The sequence below is a fragment of the Amphimedon queenslandica genome, unplaced genomic scaffold (assembly GCF_000090795.2).
Source record: "Amphimedon queenslandica unplaced genomic scaffold, v1.1 AMPQUscaffold_13504, whole genome shotgun sequence".
NCBI lineage: Eukaryota > Metazoa > Porifera > Demospongiae > Haplosclerida > Niphatidae > Amphimedon > Amphimedon queenslandica.
The window spans coordinates 26,299-53,021 of record NW_003546260.1 but is presented as its reverse complement, the minus strand read 5'-3'; the positions used below and the strand labels follow the sequence as shown (position 1 = coordinate 53,021).

Genomic DNA, 26,723 nt, shown 5'->3' with positions numbered 1-26,723 from the left:
TTTTATACTAGCCAACAGCCTGAAGCACATCCACAACTTGCCAAACTATATATGGCTTCATATGTTTCACTTCCACTGTCACGAGCAATGAGACTGTTAAATGAAGCCTCTCAACAGAATTTGTGATAATAAGACCAGCAATATTACTTTTGCATTTTTTTAATCAAAAAAGATCACTAAGATTAATTTTAGTGATCATTTTCAGATAAAATATTACTGCTCAGAGGAACCATGCACTGATAATAGAGCTTGTTAATTGAACAACACTTGCTTGTCTACTGTTGCTCTACTAAAAACCTTTTAAGTTCAATTCCAGTCCAGTTTACAGCACTGTCTAGTCACTCTAGTATGTGAACTAAAGCATAGACACATTATGACTCAAGACTTAGCAAGTTTGGGTGGAGCTCACCATGCATGCATCGCATGCATTACATGCAAGTTTTAAAGGGGAGGGCGCTAGCACTAATATTATTAATAATGATAATAAAGGTGTGCGTGTGTACGGCTGTGTGTAGCTGCTCTCTCTGTCTTTCTTCTTGCCTGGAGTGCTTCTGATCCAATTACTGTTGCTCGTGGGTCACCAGCTCTATAGTAAGTAACCTACCTTGCAGCAATAATTGTCTGTGGATCAATTATACTCTAATCACTCTGGAATTTCCGTTTCAAAGTCTCTATCAAAGAATGATGTCAAGCATCACTCTCTTAGTACTCACTCTCCTAGCCATTACTGCAACAGCATCACAAAATTACGGTATAAATGCTATATATTTTGTAATTTATTCATGATCACCTTTAGGAGGCATAAAATCAGATGAACTGTGCATATCACCATCAGATCATTATCACAACCGAATCAAGAGAGCAGTTATTCGAGAAAGGTCAAAGATATGGGATAATGGAATTATTCCTTATGTTTTCAAAGATGGAGCATTCGGTAAGTGTTACCACACACACCCCACAATGGTACTCTATGTATACTGGTACTGCGTCAACATTAATTACCACATGGCTAAGCGTTACTATAAAGCAGTTGTGACAAGACTCTTTTAGCTTACATACTGCTTGCACTATTACGCCTCTCCAAAAGATTTGGACCCGCCAGTGTTAAAACAGAGGTGTCTGGGAGGAAATATGTATATAATTTTGTCTAGGAGATCAATAAAGACTGGTTTTAACTAGATCAACGAAGTTCTGTTTAATCTCAGAGCCACCTCCTCCTGTCTAGATTCTAATGGCAATAAGAGAAACATGCCCATCGCTCTCCAGCAATGCTTCTCTACATTAGTTGTCATATCTACAACTGTTATACATAGCTCGCTAAAAATTGACAAGTGTACCGTGTACATAGACCTAGCATTGGTGGCTTGACTATACTTGTAACTGATTGTTGATGCATATTTGGATGTGGAGGTGCATGATACCATTACTAGGCTCAACACATTCTTCCGTGTCGTAGCTTTGATACTCATTTATAGATCATTTAATAGCGCTTGCATTCCGTGGTAGGTTTCTCACGGGCAGTTGTTGTGGCAGGTGGTAATCTATAATGTTGCTCTGCTATCTAAGCATTGTAACTGGCGCTCCCCTTTTATCAGCCCCAAACCCATCCTCCAAATAAACAGCTGTTGTTATATTCTAATGCGTATTAATGCATAAACACCATTTGAGTAAACAATGAATATTGGTTGCCTGAGGTTTGCCTCCACTTAGATCAGCATTTTTATATCATTCCTCCTCCTCCAAAGGGTTGCCTTTACTCTTTGTAGTGTAAGCTTATCAGGAGACGTTCATATAGTTTTTAACTTATTATATGTAATGCATGCACACACACACACATACATACATACATACAGACATACAGACATGAACATACATACTCACTCAATCTCTCTCCCTCTCTCTCTCACACACACATTAATGTCACAGCCCCAGATGAAGTAGCTGTGATTCATCAATCAATGAACGAGTGGATGAATAATTCTTGCGTAAAATTTAAGGAAAGGACCACTGAAATGAATTATATTCTCTTCGTAAAAAAAAGTCCTTTGTAAGTCATTTTCTTAATCATAGCCAGTGAGTATTATCAAATCTCTTTTATCTCTCTAGTTGTTTCACTCGTATTGGCATGACTGGTGGGGTCCAAGAAGTCAATATTGGTATTTTCTGTTTTTACTTTCCTGGAACCATTGTACACGAGTTGGGCCATACACTTGGTCTGTTGCATGAACATGTAAGGCCAGACAGAGACAAATTCATTGAGATATTATGGGAAAATGTTGAGAGTGGCAAAGAGTTGAACTTTAAGATTGGGCCTCGAAAAGAAGTACAAAGTTTTAGCGATGACTATGACTATGGCAGTATCATGCATTATTCTTTGTACGCATTCTCCAAGAACGGGAAACCAACTATGAAACCAAAGAGACCATTCAATGGGACTATTGGGCAGAGAGATACAATAACCAACAGCGACTATCTTCAATTGCGATACCTCTATGGCTGCCAAAAATGTGAGTCTAACTGGGGGGTGGATATTCCCTTGACATTTAATTTTCCACTTCTGATAAAGTATGCAATACATTTTATTTATTGTACGATTGTTTCGTATCAAAGCAAACGGTGAAACCTATCACTTTGCAATGATCCTAAATTGATGTCATCTTGTTCGTTTCGTATTTGTCCTGTCTGAAGGATGTTTAAAATACTTGACCGACAACAAAATAGGTCTCGATATTACCTTTACTGGTCATTTGTGTTGACTTTCCTCAATTAGTTGAGCCATAATTTTGTTGTGGTTGCATCATATGTAAAGCCAGTGAGGTGGTTGGTCAGTCGGCTAGTCCTATAGACACTATAACAATTACTTTTTAACCTCTTCTGAGAGGATGTCACTCAGCTGTTAGAGTTTTTATAGTATAGTCTCCGTGCTATTAGTGGTTGCATTGTGCCAGCCTTGATGTGTAATGAATGTGTCAACTCTGTGGTTGCTATGCTAGCAATGCTTGATGTGTCTATGAATGTGTGATGGACCCAGTATTATATAATTATACATACATAGTCCAATGCCACTATAATAACTATTGTGCCCTTTATATTAGTGCATGCATGTAGTATAATGTGATGTAGCGTGTTATCATTAAATACGTTTAAGAATGCGAGCATAGTTTATTCAGAGATGTATGCTTGATTAATTAAACACTTGTTCACATGATGATTTTAAATTGCTAGCTATCGAACCATAATTATCAACAGGTGGTGTGATTATTTAATTATCAAATAATAATTGTTATAATTTTGAGCTCCCATGACCCTAAGCCTCTAAACCTGCCTACACTGTACTAACTGTATAACCCAGCCAGACAACTTAGATTTGGACAACTTCTACCTCAACAAAATAATTTGTGACAGCCTTTTCAATTTTACCTCTTAGTTTATTTTTGCTATTCATACTCTTTTAGTATCTCTTCTCTATTCCTCTTGTTTTTGTCAATCTTTCACTTTCCTTCTTTAAAAGTCCTTGTTGATGCATTATAGACAAAACTTAAAGTCATGAGTGTCAGTAAATGCAGCTTGTCAACACTTGCAATGATTCAGTTTTGTTTGTAAAGAAATATTATCCTATTGTATTTTGTCTTGTCTGAATATTTTTTTGATCTATTTCCTGATTGTCTTTCCGTTGTTGACCCACATTAACACCTAATGGTCAACAGTACACTATTATGTACAAACTTGTATACCCACACTCCCTCTGAATATCTATTAAAGATGAATGACTGAGGGTGGTTAAGCATTCCCTGCTACCTATCATGGGAAAAACAGTAAACAAACATTTAGTTGCCAAAGCAATTACTTGACATATATTGCTTACGCCTGACCTGAGCAGACTAACCCAATCATAACACACTTCCTTTTTCGTGGTCAGTCCGTTATCTTTCTTCCTTCCTTTAGATCTTCCTCCATGTAGCATCACTGAAGGAAGTGGAGAGTATTACAAGCACGTAACTCTTTCAAGCGATGATGATGGAGATGACAGAAACTGCACAGATGACCTATTACCATCTCCCTTTCCAACAGAGGAAGAGGAGACTGATACCACACCATCCACACAGCATTCATATCTCTTACTATCACAATCTGCTCCTTCCTCCCTCTATTCCCCTTTCCCTTATTCCCCTTCCAACTTACCACAGGACACTTTATCACTGACCACCATTTCAGATATCATTAACCCAACGACTACCATTCCCCATACAGCACTAACTACAAATCAAGAGCTCTTGCTAAGCATGCACTCACTGGCTGGAACACGTCATCAAAAAGAAGCCAGCTCATTATCAGCAATGCTTTCATCAGTCGACATAAACACTAATAATGTAATTATGATAAGGCCAACACTCTCAACGGTGCTTACATGTATGTCACACCCAATAATGTCATCATGCACTATGCAAGACCAGCAGACAGACCCAACAACAGCGATGCAGAAAAACACAGCAAGTTTACTATCATCAGTTTCTCATGAAATGTCCCCAACTCCAACAAATGCCATATGGAACTCTATAGCATCAGGTAAACACTGAAACTACTAGTCCTGCTATTATATAAATGGCTTCCTTATTCATAGCCCACTATATTATTGTGCTAGATAATTGGCATGTCATTCAGTGATGAAACACTGTATGCATGACATAAGACAATATTGACTCTACTTAGTTTCTATTGGTCCATAATGTTACCATTAGCACATACTCTTCATCTTTCTCTCCTTTTAGGTGATAAAGTGGCACTAAAAGTTGCTAATGCCAATAATACTTTAACGATACACTGGATGTCATGTTATCCTGAACGCTGCAGGGTCAAATGCTGTGAGAATGAGACTGAAGGCTATCCCTATTGTCCTATGTCACTCTTTACACTGGAAAAAGTATCAGAGCAGTCTTCACCATCAGAGCAGTCTTCACCATCAGAGATCCGTGTAGGTGATCTAATTGTACTAAAGCCTGACCACAATAGTAAGATGATCATCACATGCGGCAAAGGGGCATGCCGAGGGAAAACATATTGCCCAATACTGACAACAAAGAAATGCAGGAGACACCATCTTAAAATCCACTCATTGAACAAGAAAGATGGAGATCCAATTACACACAATGACACCATAGAGTTACGCTTTAACACGCTACCCAATGATTACATTGAGTGCAATGTAAACGACAGGAGATGCAAAAGACATTCATGTCATGATTGCTCAATGCGGCCAAACTTTATAATAGTCAAGTCATCATCGACATGAAGCATTCTCTTCCTCTCACTCTCTTACATTATTATACATCAGTCAGTCGGAGTTTGGTTGTTAATCACTTGTCTATACATTTCTATTTCACATATACATATATATATTATATATTATATAAATGCTCTTTGTACATGTTAAGTTTGTATTGTAGCACACCTCCTCATGTATAAATTTTTTTATCATTAATTATTACCAAATATGGAAATTTGAATCTTCGATTTTATGGTGCTCGTGCACATTTGGTATTGTACACATCTGTTGTATGTCATGCACAACTTTTCCTGGTAGGGGAATATAACTAAAGGAAATCACTAAAACTGATTCAATTCCATTACACAAATATAGTAGAGTTCCTACTGATAAGACAACTATGGTATGCAAGTGCTTTCCTTTCTGACCGTACAGTATTACCACTACTTCTAATTTGAAGTTGTAATCGTGCATTAATCCTAACCACAGCTTATCTTAATCTCAGCATTTGATTAAAATGTTTATGCTCAAGAATTTGCTACACATACCAATAAACAAAAATACTATTAGCTAGAAGTTAATCAGCCGTTGAGTCATTTGCTAAACTAAATATAAGTTTCTTTGTATCTGATCTCCATCTATTTACTCTCTCAAGAGTAGCATATTCTGTCACTGACATTGGGTCGATCTTTTTAAACTTTGAAAGACTCGAGTACTTTGCAAAGAGAAGAGCATACACTCCACAGTCATGTGCTAAAAAGAATTTCTGACTAAAAATACTTTTTAAATTAAAATGATATAGCTCACAGTTATGCTGGTGAGGAGAGGCTTCTTCTAAAAAAGGAATTTCTTTCTCCCCTCCTAATTGAAAGTGCTGGCTAAGACACAAAACAAACAAACAAACAATTACTCACTGCTTAAAAAAGGAGAAAGGCTACTGGCACATTGCCTGGCAGGTGTATGGTTGCTAGGAGAAGACGAATCATAATGAAAGTACAAGTAACTTTCTCTGTCAAAAACTAGTGTACTCCTAATGGGGTTGGATAAAAAAGGAGAGAGAGAGGGAAAGAATGAAAGAGAGAGAAAGTGTGTGGGAGAGAGAGAGTGAGCAAGGAGGAAAATCAAATAAAGATTGTAATATTAGTAGTGAAAGAGTGGGTGGATGAATGAGTGGGGAAATTATTATGAGTACAATGAGTAAGTTAATGAACAAATGAATGTGTACATGCATTGAGTGGGTGATTAATCAGTAAAAATGATTATTACTAGCGAGGGTAGTAGAATAACATGACTGATAATCAACTTGATCAAGTCCATTTGTGTTCATAGATTTTGCTTATGGTAAATTTAATGTGGCATACTTTAAAGAAGTATTTAGACTTTAGTGAACACAAGTGGACTTACATGTAATTATTAGCAATAATAATTATTAATCAACTGCTTATTTACCAATGGGAGCCCCCACTATGTTCTGATGAAGAATTGTCATTAACTGCTAGTATCACAAGTTCTTTCTCACAAAGGGATAAAGGCTCCAAAAACATCTTTAATTCTGAACCTATTAGGTAGTCCATCCTTTCACTGATTCAATAAATGAGAGAAACCATGCAGTCAAACAATGCACATATTCAACACAATAGATACCAAAATTAGATAATATCCTATCAACATTCACATTATTGTATAGCTAAGAGTATACGCTATTAGGAAGTCTGTATCATGCACTCTCTCGCATCCCTAGCCGTGATCATAAACACCTGACCTTACAGGTGACTGATGTGATTCGTGTACTAAAGGATGCACAAACACCACTATCACAAACACAACTTCCTCTTATGACAAATTGCATACACTTTTAAGGACCTACAGAGAGAGGACTGACAGGTGGTTGATCCAACATTGTTCTGGATGAAAGATTACACAGAATACACCCAACAGGTAGTGTTACTAATATAATTATAGATGAGGATGCATTGCTATCACTATCAGTCTGTTTACCATGCATGTTATCAATAAAACTCCCTTAGGTACATGTTTGGAGTACCAGTCAGCAATTTCGTGACACAACTCACACCATTACTAGTATACTCTAATACTGTGCAGAGCATGCATCATTTATTTGCTGACAAGAACCATATGTTCATACTATAAGCAGCAGTTGTGTGGTTATAATTATTATATCATACATGTAATTATGTCTGTCTGGATATTAGTTTTCATTACAAACGGTTATCAACTGACCACGGTAAAGTTTGATGAACTGAGTGACATCTGGTGTTATGAAACAAACCCTTTCACCATTCTTGACATGATCACGCTCAAGATACCTACAAGTGCATCCAGTGGCCTACACTCATGAAAACATGCACAAAATGTGTTAATAGCTGCTGACTCGAAGTAAAAGCCGATCAATCTGTCATTGAGCCAATGAGGTGGATCGAGGAGGGAGACATCAGAGAGTCTCAGTAGACTGTCATGATAACTCAATACAATCTTATCAGGATCCATTTTGTTAGGGCGTGGCTAGTTTAAAATAGGCGGGTATTTGGGCGTGTCTTTTCTAATTATGCAAAAGAAGAAAATTTTATGATATGCGGTAAGAAGAAAATGGCTGCCAAAGCGTAGTGAGAATTGGAAGGCTCTCTCGGATATATGTTAACGCTTAAGAGGCCCCTAACCCCAAGAAATACAAAGCTGTATATACAGTGTATGGCAGTGTACAGTTTAGAAGGATACAAAGTAGCTCTAAAGTAACCACTCCCACGTGATTGAAGGCACCCCCTGCCTATCCTGACAGGAAGGAAGGGAGGGTAACCTCCTCCTCCTCTAATAGCTAATGGATAAATCTGGTCCCAAGGACAATGGGTGGTCCAAGTTTGAGGAGTACGCCAAGCAAAGAGGTGAGATTGTTTGGTATGAATTGGGGACATAAAAGTAGTTCGAATTAGGTGTACTAGAGGCGTGTCTTGTTAAAGGGTTGGGTGAATGGTTTCTTTGGATATGAGTACGTAGCGTGTCCTTATGTAGTGTGTTATTGTATGAGGTGTGTTATTGGATATTAAGTGTATTAGTGAAGCTTGTTTATGTGGTTTCCTGGCACTTATGACAAACAGGCTCCTCCAGTCACTGAATCCTTACTTTTTGATGCCTTTATCCCTTAATTGATAAGCGAAAAACCTCTTTCTGGGTTGGGCATTAGATGGAACACAATGACTTGTTTTTGTTCTAGAAGTTGTGGGAGGGACAAGCGGTCTACCTGGATCCCGTAATCCTCTCTCTCCTACTGCTGGCAGACTTCACAAAGAAGGTAATTCTCCTGATAATAAACACTTAGATGTACATATATGTGCAATATGCTTGCATGTATATTCTCTCGTTTTCTCTCCCCCTCTCTTTTCCTATTCCCACTTCCTTTGTGTTCACAACTTGCTCTCCTTTCTAATCCCGATTTCCTCCTCTGCTTTCATGCTCCTCCTCTGTTTACTACTCCTTTCTTCCTCTTATTTGTTTTCCCTATCTCTCTTCATCAGATATGGCCATTTATGGTAGAGAACCTGCTACTGATAAAATGATACTTGTAGTCTGTGAATTGTGTAGGCGTGTTGTTAAAAGCCAGGCTCTTTTAAAGCATAGAGGTTTGTTTCTCCCTATTTTCCATCTCTTTTTATTCTCTCCCCTTTCTCTCTTTTATCTTTTACATATTCTTTTTTATCCTTTATGTCTATTTTTTCAGTTTTGCTTATGCTGCATATTGATTAGTTGCTTGATTTATTAGACAATGTATCCCTTTGTGATGCTCTTTTTAAGTGCTTTATTTGATATACAGTACCATAATGAGACAGACCAGTGTTTTGTCTGTTACATTTGGCTTAATGTGTTTATAGAAAACATGGCATACATTTTTTTATTTTCCCACTGAGCAATCCTGTGTGGAGCAGCATATGTCATGATTGCCATCTCATATTGTCACACATCCATACATGTATGTGCATGTACATGTACATTGTGCTGGAGGAGTAATGAGATTATCACTCATGTATTTTATCTTTCTTTAGAGCTGTATCATTCTAATGCTATAAAGAGCCCACCTCCTCCTCGTAGACCACCTGATCATGTACCAGGAGGAATGGGGCCCATACAAACTATTGGACAATCGACCTCGCTAGGACCTACTACTGTAGGATCATCAAAGAAAAGCAAAGGTATATGCACTGCAATATGGTCTCTATTAATGACTATCTGGTACTTTTTATGTGTGGCTTAGCCCCACCCACAGCCACGCCCATTTCAAATTATTGTTTTAGTAGTAAATATAATTCCTATTTTTGCTTGGCTAAAAAGCTTTTATTTAAAGTTTGAGACACAATAGTTTGATAATGAAAAAAGGCAGAGTGTTGATTGCATCATAACACAAAAGACTAAAGAGATGCTTATGTATATGTAGAAGGCACATACTTTTCAGTACTGTGTCATTAACGAAATTAAAGCTTGAGGAGTTTTATTGATACATGGATTGGATGGTTTTCATGCCTAGGATTTTGATGAAATTGAGCAATTTACAATGCAGGTGGTATTTCTTTGATTACCTGGAATTGTACATTGTTCCCTAATATCCTTATTTGTTCTTTGTAGATAAAATAATGTGCATACATGTATATACACATGTACATGTACATTCATGCATCCTAATTCCATTTGTACTGTCATGGCGATCATAATAGCTAATAGTTGCCCTTGTACCTTGTAATTGACTCCATGTGTGTACATGTACATGTACATGTATGTGCTGTATGTTACTATAATGTTACTGGGTAATCACAATACATGCTTACGTACAGGTGTAATTCAATATATCTATTCTAATTGTGGGTGATATTTTGATCATATTACTAAAGACATGCATGATATTTAGCTAAATGATTTAGGCTCTATTTGTGTATGCTTCTACATGTACATGGTGTGTATGGTTGAATGATCTAGTATGTGATTCTATTAGTGAACTCTCTTCCTTCTTTCCTTATAGAATGTGATCTGGATAGACACTGTGGTGTTTGGATTGAGTCTGATAAGAGATTATGTAGGAAATCTATCACTTGCAAGGTATGATAATCAATGATGATGAATTGCTAGCAAGTAATAATAATATCAATTACAAGTAATAATAGCTAACTGTTTTTGTGTTGTTTTTGCTCCTTTAATAATCATATACAATGGCTTTGTTATTTTCTTTGTTAATAGTTAGTGGAAATTATGTATAGTTGAATGTGTTTCATGGACTGTATGTGTAGTAAATCTAGTAATAGATTACTATTGTTTGTTTACTTGTAGTAATTCTGTACTATTATTAATCAATTGTCTAGAGAAGGGGAGAGAGAGAGAGAGAGAGAGAGAGAGAGAGAGAGAGAGAGAGAGAGAGAGAGAGAGAGGGTGGGAGGGAGGGAGGGAGGGTGGGAGGGAGGGAGGGAGAGATGAATGATGACTAGGGAAGGGGAGAGAGCCAGAGAAAGGAGTACAAGTGAAGGTTTACAATTTAATAAAATGAGAGGTGGTGATTGAAAGGTATGCTTTGAATGTTTGTGTAGCCATATATCAAGCTAAATTAGCTAATCAAGGATTCTAATTTCTGCTGATGCTGTCTGCATTAGTTTATCTTTCAATTTCCTGAGTAATATTATACGCTCTTAGTCATGTTGCTATTTTTAGTTTGATTATGTTACCATTGCCAAAGTGCGTATTCATTACACACTTAACTTTACCAACTGTAGAGTTGACAAGCACATATTGTGAACTCTGTTACCTTGTAGACCTATCCATGTGCATACATGAACCTGTTTTGGCAGTATTTTATGATTGCATGTACATGTACATGTTTTGACTCTTTGTACTGATACATGTGTGACCTTTTGTCATTGGGTTAAATAGGTTCAGCTTCATTCTTAAGTCATACGTACATACATGTACATGTACTCATGTGCAATTGTTTGATTCTGAGCTCACAATAAATGGATTTTATTATACAGAAGAGAAGGAGTGCCCAGGGACTGTCCCAGCCTAAAATAATTTTATCATAGACAGTGTAAAGGTCACCTTGGTTCAGGACATAACTTATATTTAAAATCATTTGTGGTATGAGACCCTCTTCCCTATAGCTTTACCAATATGTCACACCTGGAAATAATTTGATAGCTCCGAGTGCTAATGAATGTATTAATTAAAGTGAAATCTAGTAATTTTAGTAATAATAATTATGTGCATGCACATGTACATGTACATGTACATGTGTATGTAATGTATTTATACTGTATGTGAAGAGGTACTCAGTTCATGTAACAGCATTCCTTAGCTCCTTAAGCCTTCCATTACCTACCATATAGACTTGACTCAACTTCCTTGAGTTTATGTACTGTTATAGTGATTGATGGATGATGTAATATCTTTCCTGTATGTCTATATGTACTTCAGGGAAACTACAGTAGGAGCCTAATCTAAACTCTAGCAATTGAAAGTGTCCTTATATTCACTGTTTCATTATTGTCAGTGACACTTGCAAGCTTCAACTTATTGATATAAACAATAAACAAAACCTGCATTCATTTAGTTTACATGTATATGTACATGTGCATGCATTACTGTGAGATTGTTATTCACTATCCTTAGGGATACTTTAAATATTATGAATAGTAGCAGCTGTGATTACTAGTGGGTCAGTGGGTGTAACTCCACTTTAAAATGGCATTTGTTTGGCTTTAGTTTATGTAGCGCTATACTATACTATAGCTAGAGTGAATTGCATAATGTAGCCTAATTATTTAATATTTTAAATACTAACATTTACTCCTCTCTTTTTCCTACTGACTAAATTGCATGCATTCTCATTAATCATCATTCCTTCTCAATTGTGTTGTGCAAATATTTTTCTGAAATTTCCAGATTACATTGTCCATGTACATGTACATGTATATGTAAATCTGCTGCCACCTTGTTGATGTCGCACTCTGTACTTGTAGTCTGTTCTGCTAATTCCCAATAAAGCTATTTTGTCAAAGTTTATGAATAAGGAGTGTCATATGGGGATATGTCACTTACTGCTTTGTTGTCCTTACTAATAATCCCACTTCTCTGTAGAGAAATGTACAAGTACATGTATGGCTAAATTAAGGGAAGCGTATAATGGTATATGGAAATTATTTGTCGTGGTGAATTTCTTTCAAGTTGTACATGTAAGCTTTCTGGTGTTTCCCAGCCTTTTTTAGGCTAGGGGCATCCACTTAAAGTTACATAATGTATGGTAATGGACATAACTTGTTTATATACCATTAATCTACTCAAAGAAATGAAAGTGCCGCTAAAGTAATTGGTATTTTAAAGCAACTCATGATGATAGCTATACTGTATTATGCCTTTTTGTTTGTCTTGCTGGTGTGTTATATATATAGCTCATTGAGAAGTTTGTGTCATTTTGTGCTGTTAATGTTGGGTTTGTTGTGTGTGAAATATGATGGTTGTGTGTTTAGCTAGACCATGTTACTGGTACAGTTTTTATACAACACAAACGCAAGCCAACAATTATCAAATTTGTCAATATACATGCCACCATTCAGTGCATACTATGTACATGTGTTAAATGCCAGCAGGTAATTGTGTATATTGTCAGCATTTTAATTATTGTCTATCTTAATGTGTTTTAGGATGGCATGCAAATTAGCATGGGCTATTACAAATTATTGGGTCTAAGGGATACTATTGTAACACTCCCTTTTGTAATTATACATGTATATGTTGTATATGGAATGTAAATCAGCTAGATATTATTATTATTATTATTATTATTATTATTATTATTATTATTATTATTATTATTATTATTATTATTATTACAATTGTAAGTTTTTAAAATGTATGATTTAATCCTCAGAATAAGGATTTGTTGATTAGTGATTGTTTTATGTTATTTTACAGATTCATTCGTTAGAACTGAGACAGAAAGTAAGAGGAAGGTCGAAACCTTTTGCTGATTTACTCCACGAGTACAAGAGGCAAAAGAAGATTAAAAAGATGCAGAAACGTCCAGGAGGAGTTCTCCCCTCTAGCGCTCTCCTCCCTCCTCCTCTCCCTCCCTCTCCCGCCCCCTCTTCAATAGTACCCTCTTCACCTGTTGGTTCATCCACCTCTCCTGTTCTCCATCCTCCTCCTCCTCCTCTATCAACTGGAGCACCAGCCAGTCCTCTCTCTTCATCATTGTTAGTCTATTTGGATGAGTCTGATACTGAGGAGTATGGTATTGCTACTGATGTCCCTCAGAGGCAGCAGTTACTATCATCCTCTGATCCTCCTCCTCCTGGTCCTCCTCCTAGTGTACTCTCTGAAGCACAACTCTATCCAAAGCCAGGAGCTGTAAGTACATGTACAGTATATACATGTAGTTTATCATTTATTGTTTGTTTTGTGTCCCTTTCACAAAGGGAGCAAGGGTTGCCTTCTTTCCCCCTTTGGTTGTACTGTAGTTTAATTCTCCTCTTTTAAATGTACTAGTGTGATGTACATGTACGTCTATAGAATATCGGTTTTATAATTTTAGCATTTAATTTAATATGCAGAATCCTGTAGATATTTATATGTACATGTGATTTAAATATTTTTACCCCCTCCCTTAGATGAAGCCTTTGATACATGTACACATTGAAGGTGTTAACTGTACATATTTACATCCTTGTGTGCTTATTTGTGTTGGCCCTATGCCTCTGTGTTTGTTTGTGTGAAAGTATTCTATAATGTAATTCTATATGCACATACATGTACATGTTTATGTACTTTATTAATACTTCTTATTGTTTCATCTGTATTTGTAGAGTCTATAGGGATTTTCTGTAAATACTACATTACCTCATAATTGCATAATGTACATGTACATATGTACATACTCTTTTATTGTGGCAGTAATTGTAATTAGGACTGTTAATTTAAATGAATATGTACATGTAGTTATGTACATGTACATTTGTACGTCTATAATTGATGTCTATATGCATTCCTTCGTTATTTATTGTGTTGTGTTTGTGTGTGTGCGTAGAATCTCTTCACACGATATCTGAAGCTGTTGACAAGTTGAGCTAACTTTTATGTCGCGTAACCTTGTCTCCTCATTAGCTTTGTGTCTGCCTGTCTGGTATGTGCGGGTAATATAATGCAACCTTTCCTGTTTGCCAGCTAACTGATATCATCATCGTGTTAATTCTAATATTAAAACTCCGTTGATATTATTATTTATATTACTAAATATGTTTTCTCACTGTTTATGTAGGCGAGCCTAAGCAAGCCACATATTAACGACCCAGCAAATATTTTATTTGTCTGAGTGTACATGTACGGTACGTGTGTGTGTGTATGTGTGTGGTTAATGAAAAAGATTAAAAGAGATAAAGAATTAATGTATCAAGCTTGAGCTAAGCAAGCAACTACTGCATTACTGGAAGCTTTCTTTATAATACTTTAGCATTGATTTTGTCAAAGTATGTACATGTACATGTAGTTACATGTACATGTACAAACTACATGTACGTGTATGTCAAATGTCTTGCTTGGGCTCTGCTGATTAATTTATGATATTTGATTCATTGTAATCCTTATACATGCAAAAGTTTAGAAGGGGAAATCCTCCCTACTTTAATTCTCCCCTCCCTAAAGTACATGTAGTTTAATAACAGGGTTAGTACAGTACTTGCTGGAATTAACTGCTGTTCATTATAAAGGCACACAATTGAAATCAACAAGTCCTAATGTGTATAACAGCTCATGCCTGCACCAGCAAAATTAGCTTTTGCTACAAAATCACAAAATAAAATTTCCAAAAACTATGCAATGTTATCGTCATGCCCCTCCCTCCCTTTGAAAAACTCCTACATGTGTATATACATGTATGAATCTCTGACATGTTTAAACTCATTGCTTAATCTACCAGACACTATAAGCATATCCAGCAATGGACCATAGCAAGATACAAGTATTTTTGTGATCCAAAATATTTACAAATTCATCCAGATTTTAATTTACTATTTTTTAGCCACGTTGCACCTGTATTTAATCAATTTTGAAGTTTTGATTTTTAGCAAATTTTCAAAAATACTGAAATTTGTTTAAAATTTTTGTGTTTACGAAAGTTCTTATGGTACATGTACGTACATGTATGATACGTGATTTCGTGATATTGTGCAACATCAAGTAATTAATCAACAATTTATTGTTGGAATAACAATGAAGCAATGTTGTTGTTGCTGATGATGTTCGGCATGGAAAGATTGAGATGCTAGAAGGCCTCCCAGGCAACTCGACATTGCTAGTAACACACAATGTAGACTATCCTTTTTTGTATGTACAGTACATGTTAAATGCACATGTACATGTACAATTTACATCTAACACACATACTTTGTTCATGTCCATGTGTATGTATGTACATGGACTGTTAGATCTAGAGGATATTTAAGAGACATTTGGTCTCTCATATTTGGTTTATATATTTTGAATTCTCCCATTTCTTAGCTTTTGGTCTCTTATGTATTGAGCCTATAGGTCTAAGGTCTCCCAATTTTAGTTTTCCAAGATATTTTAACAGTGCCTATACAAAACATGTAGTTTATGCATTTTTAGTTTGGGTAGATTTTGCTCATATTAATAATTATGACAAATTAATTATTACATGTACAGTACTGCATATGGTATAATACATGCATGTGCATGTGCATTTACATGTTGCTTTAGGTTTTATTCCAATCCCAAAAACCTTGTAATAATACCTCTTTAGTCACTGTAATGTAACTACTGATTAATATAAACTATTTAAAATTAATTCCTTGCATGCTACACCTTAAAATTTTTACTGGAATAAACTTGTATATTCTTTATAAGGGCATTATGCATAAAGGTATTGTATTAATGAATTTATATTAATTGACTTTTCACCTATTCATTATTACATGTATAGATATAATTTTCAAGTGCTGTTAGTTACAATTATAGCATTGTATGCATCTACTCTTCCTGCTACTAATGTGTATATGGTCATGTATACTGCATTAGTCAATCATTAGTGATATATCCAGACCCAATTTGGGCAGTTTTTAAACATCCCTGCTTATGTTGCCTAGCATATCATCATGTACAGTACTGTAGTGGATACATGTATCTTGATATAGTCCAACATATTGAAGAGTTTCTTAGCAAATACTACATTGTAGGAGTAGCAGGCGCCATTACATAATAATGATTATTATACACAAGTTTTGTTTAAAGATTTTGCTAGTAATTCTTTGTAACGTAATGTGCAAGTTTTTGTGATGTAAAACTGGATGCACCAGTCACATATTCAGTACTGTATAGTTGGTAATTTTGGAAGGGGAAAATTTTTGGCAAAATAATTGCTAATTTTTATGATTGGTACCTGTAGGTTTTAATTTGGTAAATTTAATTGTGACCATGTGCCATTGAGTATTAAGTATATGATGAAGGTTATCATGTCAAGTACATGTACATGTACTGTTTTTATCATGCTGCATACTTACTCTCTACATGATAGTTATTTATCAGTAAAGGTAATAATGATTAAGGGATGTGATAACACTTGTAATTTCCGTAGTGCATGCGTTATTTGTGTCTGGAGTTAACTGTTACAATTGTCTAGTGAAATACACATGTACATGTACATGTATATCTCATCGTTATTTACAATTACAACATGTACATGTACACGAGTTGTACTTTGTTCAGTTGCTAATTTCTTTAGTTGTTAATTTCTATGGCTTTTGTTTACCTTGTGCAACATGGCGACTTCCTGTCATGTGTATACTGTTAACGATCGTTGTAATTCACACCAGATAATTAGCACATCAGCATAATTATTTATAGCAAATATTACTGAGCCTAAATGGCTGTATATTGAGTCTAATGTATTAGTAATTTAGTATACTGTATCAGGTTTTCCCACATGCATGCTACGTGTTAATGATCTAAGCAGCATGCTTCATGAGCTGACTAACACTACATGGCATTTTGAGCACCTTTAAAATTTCATAAAAAATCCAAATGTAATTAGAATCAGCTCAAAGTTGATACACCACTTAATGACTTGTATATATAGATCAGAAAAAATTATTAAATGAAGAATTCTTCATTGCTATTTTTTGCTAAAGTTTGGTGAAAGTCCCTGTACTATAATAGTACAGGGTGTTTGGCCTGGTTTTGGGACAACTTTTAAAATTAATTTTAAAATCCAAATTTGATCGAAACCAGCTCAAAGTTGATATACAACATAAGGACATGTGTATGTATCAGAAAAAAATATAAAAATAAAGAATTCTCTCTTAGTCATTTTTGGTGAAATTTGGCCAATGTCCCTGTACTATAGTACAGGGTGTTTGGCTGGATTTTTGAGCAACTTACTGTATTTTATAAAAATCCAAATTTGATTGGAATCAGCTAAAATTTTCTGTGCAATACAATAACATGGACACATGTACATGTATTGGAAAAAATTATTAAAATGGAGGATTCTCTCTTTGTGATTTTTGCTGAAATACCCTGTACTATGCTAAATTATAGTACAGGGTGTCTGACCCAATTTTTGAGCAATTTGACAATCCATTGACAAGAAGCTGCATGAGCACTATACCAAAACCCTTTGGAAAACCCTGTACTGTACATCTGGGGAAATTTTAAGGATTAAAAATTTTAAAGAATAAATGTTACTCTTGAAGATGTACATGTATTTAATTGGGGTATTTTTTAGTGCACATGTACGGTACATGTACATGTACATGGACATGTATTTAATTGGGGTATTTTTAGTGTACATGTGTACATGTACATGTACGTGTAGTTGTGTACACTAGACAGTGTATTTATCTTTGTTTATCTTTTTCTTCCATCTCCTCTTTTATTCCCCTTTGCCTCCTTTTAGACAAACAAGTTTGGTTCTCGTTTCCTGAGTCAAGGTTGTCTTTCATTTTCTCGCCGAGCCGATCCTCTTCGCTACTCATTAATTGCTCTCTCAGAGCAAGAAAAAGAGTTCATTCACACTCCTGATTCAACAATACTTAGGTAAGAGCAAAATCACTATGACATTGAATATTAGTAGTGAAAAATAACAAATATTCTTATTAAGTCCATTTTTTAATTGCATGAATTAATTTTAGCAAATTTATCAAGGTATCTTTAAAATGCTAAATTAAAGTGTTCACATACATGTAGTTCAATAATAACATTGTATAGTGGGTTTTTTCAAGGATAACAGGTTTCGCAAATTTCACAGATTTTTTAAGATTCGTAAAATTTAATTTCTTGAAAATTAATTTAATACTGTACACGATGGCAAATTAGCAGAACTTTGCTAAAATTAATTTCGTGAATTTCCAGATATTGGTCATTTGTGAAAATTATTATCCTCGAAAAACCCACTATACGGTAATAATAGAACCAGTACACTTAAATGTAAAGTACATTTAAGTACCGTAGGGCGCCTTTTTTTTAGAGCTATAGGTTTTGCGGATTTAATTTTTGTGAATTTATGCCGTCAGCCATCTTGTACTGTATTAATTGGATTTTTGCAGAAGTAATTTTCGCAAATCTTAAAGAAAATTACGAAATCCATGAAATTTACAGCCCTAAAAAGCGCCCTACAGTACGTACAGTACCATTACAAATAAATGTAGACTTGATGTACATGTACATGTACAGTACATATCAAAAAAAAGGCTAAGTAGCTACCCCGCAGTTACTCTACTTTTGCGTAGGTAGTTCGTTGCTCCTTCTCTGCGCATGCTTACCGTGACAGTAGCAGGACAGTAGCGCGACAGTAGAAGACAGTAGCGTGACAGTAGAAGACAGTAGTGTGACAGTAGAAGACAGTAGCGTGACAGTAGAATCGAGCAAAAACATCCTAAACAGGCTTCTAGAAGGAGAGAGTGGCATTATAGATGAACTTGGAGAGCACAGACAGCCAAAGAAGCATCCACAAGTTCTACTACAGTACATGTGATGGGGTAGGATCGCAGCATAACGCAGCAAAGAGTAATGAAGAGTAGCGAAGTAGTAGCGAAGTACCTACGAACTACCTTCAAGGTTCTCTTCTCTACTGTACCCTACTTAGCCTTTTTTTTATGTGTACTGTATGTCATACAAGTACATATAGTCATAATAGTTGTTGAGTTTGGAGTGTTACGCAAATGCTTGTAATTGCCATTTCACTTTAACCTGGCACTTTGACAACTTTGACACAAACATGGAACAGGTTTCAATGTGTGACCATTGCTAGATTGCAAGCTTTTCTTTATTGCCTTGCAAAGGTCAAAGCAAAGCTGTGACTTGTACACATTTTGTTCCGGAATTATCACTCCACTGTTGGATGCCCAAAAAAGGGATAAAATGGTATTGCTACCATTAGAAGCATAATGTTTATAATAATTATAATGTGCCAGACTAGTACTCCACACAAAAAAACGAAATTAACTTGGCAGAAATAAGAAAAACTGAAGATGAATTTTCTGAAATTACTTAACTATTGGAAATTACACGTTTAAGCTAATCCGATTTTTATAGTGACTCATAATAAATACTAAAAATTAAGATTGGTTTTAATTGGTGTTGCCAATTTTTGCACCATGTAATTGATATTTTATGAGATAGTCTCAGTAGTATGGTGAATTGATGAATTGAAATTTTAAAAACATCTAATTTCAAATATTTAGATTTAGGCTAGCTCAGAAATTATTAAGCCCTAATGATACTACATCAAATATCAATTACTGCGTGAAGATTTATTCATACTGTATGTACAAATGTATATTTTTCAATTTTTCTTGATTCAGTCATTCACTGTGAAAAATTGAAAATTTATTATTACCTTTTAAATATGATCACTTGTAAAAATTTTTCCAAAAGTGGAATTAGTGGATTTTTGTAAATTTTAGATTTGTACATGTGTACATCATTTGCCTCCAACATGTGCATTTTTACCATTTTTAGGAATTTTTTAAATTAACGTTTTGCTTAATTTTTGTGGAAACAATAATTATGGGATTTAATGTTGCATTTAATAATTGTAACATGGGCTTTGATATGAATTTTTCACAATTTTTGTTAAAGTCAATTACTCAATTGGAAAATTTGCTCGTACCTTGAAAATTATCAGATACATAGACTTTTCCTATCATGTACTTAGATGTATTATGTTGTAGCTACAGCCTACACACATGTATATAAATACTCCTAAGCTCACAATTTTACATCTGTTCTTTCAAAGGTATGATTATGTATAAACTATTGAAGTACTTTTTAAGTTAAAAGAATTTTTTAATGCGACAAGAAATGTATTTATTATTCTCTGACCTAAACCTTTATAATTACGTGTATAGTTAAATGACAATAATTATTATGATCTTGATTAACTAGATTATTGCTATTTCTAGGCAATGTAATCATTTAAGTCAACAGAGACATGTCGTTAAGAAATATTTGCACATCGGAAGACAAAATCATGTAATATCATCGTATACCAGGCGACTTGATCAACCATCACCATCCACCACAACTTCCTCCTCTTCCATCTCTCTCTCAACCGGGATCACTACTGACCACACCTCTACTATTAGCACACCCACACTGGATAAGTGGAACCAATTCTCTCATTCCTCGAGTTTAAACGAGATTGGTACCAGCACGGGGCATGCCCTCACGCACCAACCCACACTGAACAGGAAGAGAAGTCGTGCTAGTTCGTCTGTGATTAGCAGTGGAAGAGGGACACTCTCAACAGCTAATAGTGTAAATACTATCAATAATATTGAATTAGGACACTCGTTTGATGATAATGGTGACAATGATGATGATGTGGAGAGAGTAAAGAGACCTAATTTATCAAGAGTGAAGAGAGAAGAGGATAAAATATCGCCGAGTAAATTAATCGAGCAACAGCAATATCTAATGAAAATGGTAATTTTGCAATAAAATTATTATAAAAATTATACATAAATTATACTTTCTTTTTCATGTGATAATTATTAATTATTATTAATTATACTCATAATTACAGGGTTTTACTCCTCCTCCAACAATGAATGGTATAGCCAGTTCACCAGTACAGCCATTCCCGGTGATTGCTGGAGCTCATTCACCATCAACTTCTTCAGGAGCAACTTTTGTTATCAACCCTTCGCATAACATTCTACCCAGATCAATGCTACCCATTAGTGGTATGTGTATTATGATCATGATACATGTAATAATGATAATGATAATGATGATAATGATAATTAATTAATCTGTGCAGGTTTTTTTCTTTATAATAATGTTATTAATAATAATAATAAATAGTGATATAATTTAGAAGCTGTGATCTAATTATTGTTATCAAGCAAGTATAATGACAGTTATGACACAATTTTTTTTGGCTACCAATACAACTACTAATGATTTTGTTATTATTGTAGTGAGTGAGATTACCTTAAATAGACAAATTCTGGCAAATGACCTTTGTAATTTTTTTTGTGGTGCCTGTGTAATACATGTACATGTATATTATTGAGAAAAGGGACTGCTCTATTACTACATGTACATGTATGTAGTAACTAATTATTGATAAAGATTGATAACACCATTTATGATGTTGTGGTTATAACTTTTAATTATTTTATTAAAATACATTTCCATCTCTAATAGGTTTTGGTGTGCCTAGCCCATCAACACAGTCTGCATTCTCTCCAGTAGTGGGAGGAGAGAGAGGACTGGCTCATTTCCCTTCAACAACTGAGCCTCATCAGCAGTTACTAGGAGGGCCTGGAGGCGGAGGAGGACAGCAGCAGCGTCATCAGTTGTGGGTGAATAGCCAGCACCAACAGATGATGAATTATGAATCCAATTCATACCATCACCATCCACCCCACTCACACTCTCCCCACTCTCTCCTCTCTCACCATCCTGCCTCTGATAGTCTCTCTAATAACAACACTAACGATCATTTAATAGATTATCAATCACCTTCATTGCCTCACATGAACAAGTTTAGCCTTCCACCTCCCGCTGGTGTACCTCCGTCACAGCAACAGTCGCAGGGATTGGCACACCAGCTAGTTCCTGGGTCTCTTCCGCCGCCTCTTAATCCTGTGGGAGGAGTTGGTATTAATTCTACGTCTCCTCCTCGACTTCATCGTCTTGCTCCCTCTGGAGGATCCGGGGGAGGCGGGGGAGGCTCGCAGAATCACCATTCTTATCATCAGTCGGGATTGGTAGCGTCTCAGAATGTAACACAAAGAACACAACAGGTGTCATAATGCACTCTTTCTCATGCTCTCTCTCTTCTCTCACACATACCTCCTCTCTCCCTTTCCCTCTTTAACTACATATTATTATGGGTTACACGTTAAATTACAATCATTTTCTTCTGTCTCTTATGTTTTCTTCTCTTCATATTCAAGATCCCTCTTTGACTATGATATTATTGTTATTATTATTATTATTATTATATATTATATGATACATGTTTTCTGCATCTTGCTGGTTCCTAGCTGGCTAGCACACGAGAATACTATCACCTTTCTCTCTTTTTTTAGAATATTTTCTATTTCTAAGCAATACACGTGTCTAATTTTGTCTCTCAATCTTTCTCTCTCTTTCTCTTTCACTAGCTCATTGTCTTTATTTATTGTATACTTTTATGACAAAAACACTTTATTTGATATGAAAATGAATAATTTACTATCAACATCGCCTACACAGCCCAATGCTCAACCCATTTTTGGTAATGCATATACAGTATTAAACTCTATGAGCTGAAGCAGGAAACAATTTCTGTTCCCATCTTCATCATGTACTACTCAATGTGGCTGCTCTTTCTGTGTGTCACTGAACTATCCATGGTCACTGCCACTGCTAGTAAGTTTCTGTTGTATTGTCCAGGTATGATAATTTATTTTTAGTGACTCAACCAGTTACTTCATCTTCTGTGAATCCAACACTATCCGTTACTAATACCAATGTAGTATCTTTGCAGACTTCAGCTCAAAAACCATCCAATACAAATACTCCAGCCCCTTTTACTACTCCAGTACCTTCCAATTCTTTATTATCTTCTACTAGTTCAGTGCCTTCTATTCCAATACCATCTAGCACTCCTCAACTCCCTATTCTTGGTTCAATTCGAGCTAGTGTTTCTCCTAGGTTCATTACATTTAAATGGTCTGCAACTTTTAATGGCGTCAATAGTTCGTCTTATAATTTTGTTATAAGCACAGACGTAACACCTTCCACTTCCACTGGAGGTACTGTGTCTCTCAGAATAGTCTCTGGTTCTACAAGGAGTCTAGTTCTTGGGCCACACACCCACAAATCAGTTGTTCTTATGAGCATAGCATTATGTGAATCAGGTAATTCCTTTGCTCTAGCAACAAAATGTATTGAGGATGACACAAGGAGAAGATCAGTTACTGTTATTCATCCAGGTAGCAATAAACAACTAATTGATACTGATATTGTAGAACTTAATATAATTAACAAACCTAAATTGATTGGATTAATAATTAATTATGGACATGTGGTTTTCTTTATTAGAATGCAGTCTAGACTGCACCTATCCTAATGGAATACAGAGTTTGGACTGCACGGAGTGCATATGCAGGACAACAGCATATGTAGGGCAACACTGCAATAGTAAATAAGATTAAATTGCATAACGTTACATAATATTTATGTGTTGTGCATACACTTGTACAGGACCAACCTTTTCACCATCAATAACTTCAGCTATCATGAGGGACAATGGTACAGTGCTAATGTCATGGAACTTTGCATACCGTGATGTGTCTGTGGATCAGTTCTTCATATCAGTGAATAATACAATGACAGGGAGAAGAGTACAGGCACATTATCTTCAAAACTCAACACGAAGAAAGTTAGTTACTAATAACTAGATATTATTATTATTGCAAGACGTAATAATTTTTTTCAGTTGGACTCTAAAGTCACTTGCTGCTGACAACTATTACACATTACAAGTATCTGTCATGTCTGGAAATATCACAGTTCCATCGGAACCTTTTGAAGTGTTTATACCTCAAAGTAACTAATTATAATGTACACCTATAATTACTTTACATATAATTTTATAGATAATAGCTCTGAAAAGCAACTTCAATCTAATGCTGGATACGTAGTTGCAATTGGGGTCACAGTTAGTGTTTCATTAGCAATACTAATGATAGGAATCATTTGCACAGTGCTAATTATGAAATGCTGGTATCATTCAAAGGCAAGGAATGAACAAGGAGCTGAAGGTGATATAAATCCGCCAGTGCAGGTGGAACATGTACAGACAAACCTTGAAGAGTCAGTGCAACTCAATTTTAATCCTGCATACACTGCCATGGAGATACAACATGATAACAATAGGCATGTTGGACGTACACGCACTAATAGGGTACCTAATGGAGGAGAAGTACAGGATCGTTTATACGAGTCATTCCATTCAACAGGATCAACTCTGTTCTATGACTATGTATCAACAACTGAAAGAATTTAAAATAACAAGAATTTTATGTAGTGCTTCAGAGACCCATTAATTATTTTTTAAATGTGTCTTTCATTAATTAATCCTCAGGTTAAACCATTATGTTCTCTGGGCTCAAATTGGAGGAGGAATTAAGTGAAGAAAAGAAAAGGAGGGTAGTGATATTGAAGTTCATAAAGTGAATGAAGAGAAATAGAGAGACAGGAAGGTTATTATCATTTTAGTTTTTGAGCTAAGGTATATCATAATAGCAAGATGTTTTTGTGGCCAAAAAAATTTTTAAATCAGTCCAAAAACAAATTTGTGGCTTTAATTTTCTCAATTTTCTATTTTTGGTCCCAATAAAATTTTCAACTTTTTAAAAATTGGGGGTAATTTTGGAGCCAATTTTTGGAAAAACCATACACTATATAGCTTTGGGTATTTCTTAAAAATTGGTCTGTTTCCTAAAATGCTCATAACTCAAAAATATTTGTCGGAATATATAACATGATGACATCAATGTGTATCAGAAAATATAATTAAATTTTGGGATTATTTTGGAGCCAATTTTTAAAGAAACCATGCTCATATTTTAAAATTCAGTCAGAAACAGCCCAATCATTCTACAAACATTCTATAATACTGTATTGTACATATATATAGTGTATAAGGTATTAGCATACATGTATTATGTACAATGTATTAATGTATTTTATGGATGTGAACATGTATAAGTCATTTCCATGGTATCAGAAAGTGAATAAGAATTTTTTAAAATTGGTTAGAAATTGAAATTGTCATATTTTAGAGAACCAAACTTAAAACTTTAAGGCTAACTTTCTATATAGCATAGAGACATGAATTACATCAATCAAAATTGAGAGTTATTTGTTATAGCCCATTTTAGTCTTAAAAATTTATTATGACAGTCAGAATCAGTTTAAGCTTTCTAAGGATATCAATATCAGATAATTTAATGGTGTTTTAAAATTCACTTTTGGAAAAAAGCATAGACTATTAAAGCTAATGGTACTTTTAAAAATTAGCACATTTTAAAATGGACATAACTAAAAATATTGTGCTGGCTGTTGAACATGACAGTAAAGGACCAGGCAGAAAAGTGATAACTCCTGATTTACATTCAAGTACATCCAGTTGACTTTGCTGGTACACAGTTCTTTATAGCTTGCTTGTGCATCATTTAGTTGATGCTATTTGTACTTATACATGCATGCTTATCCAGTTTCTGTTGTTGTGCAGATTCAGCTCAGTTGATAGCTTGCTAGTACATTGATCCATTTTATACATTGGTGCATGGATAATTTAAATCATAGTAAAATTCATTATCATTGTGAATGGCATTGTTGTGTGCACATGCGTCAAGGGTGATTGACACACCCAATTACACACAGCAAATAATGTGGTCAACTCTTCTCTTACTCTTTTGTCTTGCTGCATTAAGTGGAACAGTAGCTCCAATATGCAGTGAAGGTAGTGAAACTGATTGTTCTCTTAATGGAGTATGCAATAATGAAGGAGTGTGTGTATGTGATCCTGGATGGAAAGGAGATAAGTGTAATCAGTTAAAATTGAAGCCACCAAGCAGATTAGAGCCACACGGTTACTTCAATGGTAGCATGCCAACATGGGGAGGAGATGTCATCTATGAGAATGGTATATACCATGCATTCCTCACTGCTAAAGGATACAATACTCCACCATATGATGAATCTGATAGATATGTATGCAACACTGCCATCATTCGTCTGGAGGGAAAGTCACCAGCAGGTCCATTTGAATTTGCTGAAGTTGTCCTACCTGTATATCATCATGAGACTCATGCTATTAGAGCGCCTGATGGTACTGTACTTATATACATGATCAAATATGATGGCGGTCCTATGCCTGGCCTTTTGTCAGACTTGTGTT

General features: G+C 35.3%; 5 protein-coding genes across 8 annotated transcripts in view; 4 read left to right on the top strand and 1 right to left on the bottom strand.

Annotated features, from left to right (window-relative positions):
• Positions 1-83: 83 nt before the first annotated feature.
• On the top strand, positions 84-5,491 carry LOC100636106 (uncharacterized). The gene is made up of 7 exons (XM_020008903.1): positions 84-591; positions 669-751; positions 797-934; positions 1,927-2,047; positions 2,107-2,507; positions 3,946-4,566; positions 4,770-5,491. The coding sequence occupies exons 2-7, from the start codon at positions 682-684 to the stop codon at positions 5,288-5,290; spliced, it is 1,872 nt and encodes a 623-aa protein (XP_019864462.1). The 5' UTR covers positions 84-591; positions 669-681; the 3' UTR covers positions 5,291-5,491.
• Positions 5,492-5,770: 279 nt separating this feature from the next.
• Positions 5,771-7,803, bottom strand: LOC100634722 (sentrin-specific protease 8-like). Its single transcript, XM_003383935.3, has 6 exons — positions 7,656-7,803; positions 7,505-7,590; positions 6,713-6,821; positions 6,178-6,293; positions 6,071-6,124; positions 5,771-6,016 (listed from the first exon to the last, which is right to left on the bottom strand). Exons 1-6 carry the CDS (start codon positions 7,769-7,771, stop codon positions 5,841-5,843), a joined length of 657 nt encoding a protein of 218 aa, XP_003383983.1. The 5' UTR covers positions 7,772-7,803; the 3' UTR covers positions 5,771-5,840.
• A 40-nt stretch (positions 7,804-7,843) lies between these two features.
• LOC105316652 (ataxin-7-like) lies at positions 7,844-22,994 on the top strand. 2 transcript variants are annotated; one of them, XM_020008898.1, is made up of 10 exons: positions 7,844-8,163; positions 8,496-8,570; positions 8,794-8,898; positions 9,319-9,465; positions 10,287-10,363; positions 13,223-13,657; positions 18,216-18,355; positions 20,722-21,244; positions 21,345-21,504; positions 21,971-22,994. In XM_020008898.1, the coding sequence occupies exons 1-10, from the start codon at positions 8,100-8,102 to the stop codon at positions 22,579-22,581; spliced, it is 2,337 nt and encodes a 778-aa protein (XP_019864457.1). In that variant the 5' UTR covers positions 7,844-8,099; the 3' UTR covers positions 22,582-22,994. The 2 variants fall into 2 exon arrangements, with proteins under 2 accessions (XP_019864457.1, XP_011410019.1); XM_011411717.2 differs by having other exon boundaries at positions 8,493-8,570.
• An 80-nt stretch (positions 22,995-23,074) lies between these two features.
• LOC109593804 (uncharacterized) lies at positions 23,075-24,914 on the top strand. The gene is made up of 6 exons (XM_020008899.1): positions 23,075-23,182; positions 23,227-23,748; positions 23,858-23,956; positions 24,020-24,197; positions 24,255-24,364; positions 24,415-24,914. The coding sequence occupies exons 1-6, from the start codon at positions 23,116-23,118 to the stop codon at positions 24,822-24,824; spliced, it is 1,386 nt and encodes a 461-aa protein (XP_019864458.1). The 5' UTR covers positions 23,075-23,115; the 3' UTR covers positions 24,825-24,914.
• Positions 24,915-25,639: 725 nt separating this feature from the next.
• The window catches only part of LOC109593805 (uncharacterized), a 5,250-nt gene continuing 4,166 nt past the window's right edge, over positions 25,640-26,723 (top strand). Inside the window, exon 1 of one of the 3 annotated variants that reach the window (XM_020008900.1) lies at positions 25,640-26,255. In XM_020008900.1, the coding sequence (XP_019864459.1) occupies positions 26,150-26,255 (106 nt within the window). In that variant the 5' untranslated portion in view covers positions 25,640-26,149. Of the gene's footprint in view, positions 26,717-26,723 lie in introns of all 3 variants that reach the window. The other 2 variants (XM_020008902.1, XM_020008901.1) reach the window with 2 other exon arrangements.